At 38.1% G+C, this 4,934-nt stretch overlaps 1 protein-coding gene across 1 annotated transcript; it reads left to right on the top strand.

The window, feature by feature from the left end:
- Nucleotides 1-266: 266 nt before the first annotated feature.
- On the top strand, nucleotides 267-1,234 carry LOC106378451. Its single transcript, XM_013818575.1, has 3 exons — nucleotides 267-382; nucleotides 494-569; nucleotides 764-1,234. Exons 1-3 carry the CDS (start codon nucleotides 267-269, stop codon nucleotides 1,232-1,234), a joined length of 663 nt encoding a protein of 220 aa, XP_013674029.1.
- Nucleotides 1,235-4,934: the final 3,700 nt, after the last annotated feature.

Raw genomic sequence — 4,934 nt, 5'->3', positions numbered from 1 at the left:
TTTTCCAATAGCCTTCGCAGTGGTTGACACAGAAAATGATTATTTGTGGCATTGGTTTTTTACGCAACGAAAACTTCTGATTCCTGACGACGAGGGTCTTGCGATAATCTCGGATAGGCATAACTCGATGGGGAAATCAATTAGAAATGTGTATCCGTTAGCTGCTAGGGGGAATATGCACCTACCATTTATATAAGAACATATTGGGACGGTACAAAGGAAAAGATGCATTCCGTCTGGTGAAGAAAGCGGCGAGATGTTTTAGGATGTCTGACTTTACTGCGATTTTCGAGGAGATTGAAGCGATTAATCCTGCACTCCACGGCTACCTCCAAAGAGCTGATGTCCGACTGTGGACGCGCGTTCATTTCCCGGGCGAGAGGTACAATTTGATGACTACAAACATAGCAGAATCAATGAACAGAGCATTGTCGAATTCTAGAGGTCTAAACATTGTTCTAATATTAGAATCGATACGGGTTATGATGACCAGATGGTTTCCTGAACGGAGAGAGGACGCCAGATCGCAGCCAATAACGCTTACGCGTGGTGTCGAGAAACTACTATATGTAAGTCAGGCGTAACAGTAAAAATAAGTATGTCTTTAAAATTCTTAAGTCAGCCTTTGTAGTTCTTAAATCAGCCGTAGTATGTAATAAGTAAGTCGTTTCATAAAATTCTTAAGTCAGCCTTTGTAGTTCTTAAATCAGCTGTAATATGTAATAAGTCAGTCGTTTCATATTTATTCTTTTTTTGTTAATAGGGTCGTGTAACTGCCGCCAGAGATTTGACGGTCCAAAGGATTGATGATCATCACACTGAAGTTAAATATGGATCTTCTAGCGAGTCTTTGAATGTTGTTAATTTGGTAGAGCGAAAGTGCACATGTCGGCGTTTCGAACGCGAGATATTACCATGTGTACACGCAATCGCAGCTGCGGAGTACAACAATGTTTGTCGTATATCCCTGTGCAGTCCTTACTATAACAGTGCATATTTGGTGAGCGCATACACTGAATCAGTCTTGCCGGCTGACTCAGCGCAACCTGTTCCAGAAATCGTGGCTAACCAACCATGCTTGCCCCCGTCTATTCGTCAACAATCAGGAAGACCTAAGAAAAATATGATGAAATCTGCTTTAGAAGTTGCACTTAATAAAAAACGTCTTAGGAAAGAACACACATGTTCTCGATGTAGACAGAGTGGACATAATGCGAAAACTTGTCTGATGTAAGCAAGTGTTGTAGAGATTTTCATGTTTTTGTATTACCATTGGGTTTTTGTTTTAATGTTTTTGGTATTACTGCTGGATTAGGGATTTTCATGTTTTGTATTACGGCTGTGTTTTTGTTTTCATGTAAATGTATTACGGCTGGATTAGGGATTTTCATGTTTTTGTATTACGGTTGTGTTTTTGTTTTCATGTAAATGTATTACGGCTGGATTAGGGATTTTCATGTTTTTGTATTACGGCTGAGTTTTTGTTTTCAAACGGCTGATTTATTGAATGAATTTGTATTACGGCTGGGTTATGGAATAACTTCCCGCCCAAAATAAGAAACGTCGCGATATGAAAACCGTTTTACTGTCAACAAATAAGGCACTTCTCGAACAATTATATGTTCAACTCTCTATTTTTTATACAATTGCTCTCTCTCTCTCTAAATCAATTTCACAGTAAATGGAATATTTCCCTCTTCTTGAATTGCCTGAAGAAATTCAGGTGTTGGTGGTTGAACGTGTGGCCCGTAACTCCTTCCAAGATCTCTATGGCCTCAAAGCATCGTCCAAGTCGATGAAGGCGTTAGCAGAGCGGCGTGGTGTATACCATTTTTACGATGTGTTATCCGTTCCCTGGGGACTCAATATGCCTTCTTCGTTGTTGAAATCTTACTACGCTGAGGGAAATCCAAGCACACTTTATATAAAGGGTGTACAGTTCTTCTTCTCATTCGGCCTTAAAGAAGAAGGGCTTTCTCTCATGAAGCGTGCATCAGATGCAGGATATGAGCGTGATGTGTATACATACGCAATGACTCGAGCAATCTTTTGTTGTGATGGGCAGTATTTTGCTGGTATTCCAATAGAATCAGTTCAGAAGATAGGGAAACTAGTGCGATCTGTGAAATGGGGATGGGGTTTGTGGCATTCTGACGAGTTCCGCGAAAATATGGCCGTGTTCGTTTCAGCTTATGTTCCGTCGTTCTACAGATGCCAATGTGCAACACATGTGGAGCGACAATGTCTCTGCTTGTGGCACATTGATATGACTAAGAATGACAACATGTGTGAGCGCTGTTTCTGGATCAAAGAAATTTGCACGTTCTTACGTGATTTTGAACCGATAAGCGTTATTAGGGACACAAGGAAGTGGTGAAGATGTAATCTATCGGAATCTTATCTTTTTAAGTTTTTTGCTATGCCATTATGTATGTCTGACTACAAATTAATGTAATGAAGGCTTAGTTATTGTTTCTTTTGGCTGATTTATAGTTTAATTACGGCTGAGTTACGGTTTTATCACGGCTGATTTATTGTTTTCAAGCACACACATCATGCAAACATCAACAAACATCATGCAGAGTTATTAACAACGTTATTAATTATGGCTGAGTTATTGTTTTATGACGGCTGATTTATTTTTTCTTTTGGATGATTTATAGTTGAATTATAGCTCGGTTTATGTTTAATTATGGCTGAATTATCATTAGTTTAATTAGGCTGAGTTTTGGTCACATAATATGAAGTCATATTAGCATTAAACACCAATGAAAAGAGGTTAATTTACGTGCATTGCAAAACGTTCAGATTTCTTAATTTACGTGCAAACATGTAAAACGTCAATTAAATACTTAGTCCAATCAAGCAAGCGGAGGGAGTAATAATTAGCCTTGATATTCTCATATTGTTGGCGGAGTTAAAGTATAAATCTTCTTGATATTATAAAGACATCGATATTTTCCACACGCGCCACCATTAATCGACAACTCAGTCCAATCAAGCAAGTGGAAACGTTCCATTAAAAATGAAAGTGGGTGAGTGAGTTACTTTATACGTTTTGGCTGAGTTAGCTAAAAGTTGTGAGTGAGTTACTTTATACGTTTTGGCTGAGTTAGTTTAAAGTTGTGAGTGAGTTACCTTATACGTTTTGGCTGAGTTAGCTTAAAGTTGTGAGTGAGTTACCTTATACGTTTTGGCTGAGTTAGCTTGAAGTTGTGACTGAGTTACCTTATACGTTTTGGCTGAGTTAGCTTAAAATTGTGACTGAGTTACCTTATACGTTTTGGTTGAGTTAGCTTAAAGTTGTGACTGAGTTACCTTATACGTTTTGGCTGAGTTATCTTAAAGTTGTGACTGAGTTACCTTATACGTTTTGGTTGAGTTTTGGCTATGTTTTATTATGGCTGCGTTTCGGAAACATTCAGATTACTTGACGGCTGAGTTACTGTAATAAGTTACATAAAACATAGGCTGACTTACATGTACAAAACATTACTAAACAAAGAAGTAGTAGTAGTAGCAAAGTAACGACATTCCAACCCCACAAACAACCACATTCCTCAAACACCGACCTTGACTCATACATTCTTCTCCTTTTCCCTCAGACGCCATCTTCATTACTTCAATCTCTTTCTTCAACCGATCAACGTTAAGTCTGAATTCTGAGATGTCATTGTTCATGCCACTTATCAGTGACTTTATATCCTCAACCTCTTCAACCAAACACTCATCCGCCCATTTGAATAAATGACTATGTTTTCACAATATAACCAGATCTAAGTATTACGTTACAGAACATGCGAAATAAAAACCAAAACGAACATTATTATATCCTTTTCCGCAGCGATAGTACAATCTTCCTGGATTTGTAGCGGTTCCAGATGTAGAAATGTAACAGGGTTCACCACACCAACATTGTTTCGGCGTTCCTCTTTCCGCGTTCAACCGTCGTCTGTAAGAATTTCCTGAAACGCAGGATGAAGAAGACATTTTGATTCTCAAAACAATTTCAGAAACAAAATAGAACGGCGTCATTTACTTATTTCCTTTTTATTAAATATAATAATATTTAAATGTCGCGATATTGTAAATCCCTCGACACATGCGTGGCAGGCGTGTATTTCAAACTCTTAATAATTAGCCTCGATATTAGGTTTGAGCCAAATTTTCCACACGCGCCATAATTAATCGACAACTCAGTCCAATCAAGCAAGCGGAAACGTCCCATTAGAAATGTATTATATTAACATTCACAGCTGGGTTTTGGCTATGTTTTACTATGGCTGAATTATCATTAGTTTAATAACGGCTGAGTTTCGGTCACTTATGGCTGGGTTTATGTTTAATTAACATTCACAACTGAGTTACCTTATACGTTTTGATTGAGTTATCTTTAAGTTGTCACTGAGCCAACATTCACAGCTGAGTTACCTTATACGTTCTGGCTGAGTTATTTTAACAGATACAGCTGAATTATATTCACATTATGGCTGAGTTATAGTACTTAATATAAAAGAAATTTGAATTCGACATGTTTACATTCAGTAACCGAAATTATCAGATTCAAAATACAGACAAGGCATCACTTTCAGAAACCAAAATTGTCAGGACCAAACTCTTCAAACATGTAGACGAGATCACGCCAAACTCTTGTTAACATCCAAGGAGGCTTGTCGCCTCCGTTTACCCAAGTTCTCTTCAAATGGCGCATCTGGCAACGAAATAGTGTTATGGCCACAAGATTAAAATGTGTCAAAAGTGTCAAATTATGTCTTCGATCCCACGTGTTTTTGCGCTACAACAGAAAAGATTACAAAACTGTTGAGAACACAAAATAAAAATAACTCAGCGACGCTATGCTGCCATTTTAAGTGGACAAACTGTTCTTACAGCGAGTTGAAGAAACCAGAGTTCCTTAAAATGATCGGGAATGG

This window comes from Brassica napus, chromosome C2, assembly GCF_020379485.1.
Source record: "Brassica napus cultivar Da-Ae chromosome C2, Da-Ae, whole genome shotgun sequence".
Lineage (NCBI taxonomy): Eukaryota > Viridiplantae > Streptophyta > Magnoliopsida > Brassicales > Brassicaceae > Brassica > Brassica napus.
This window is presented reverse-complemented; position numbering and strand designations above follow the sequence as displayed.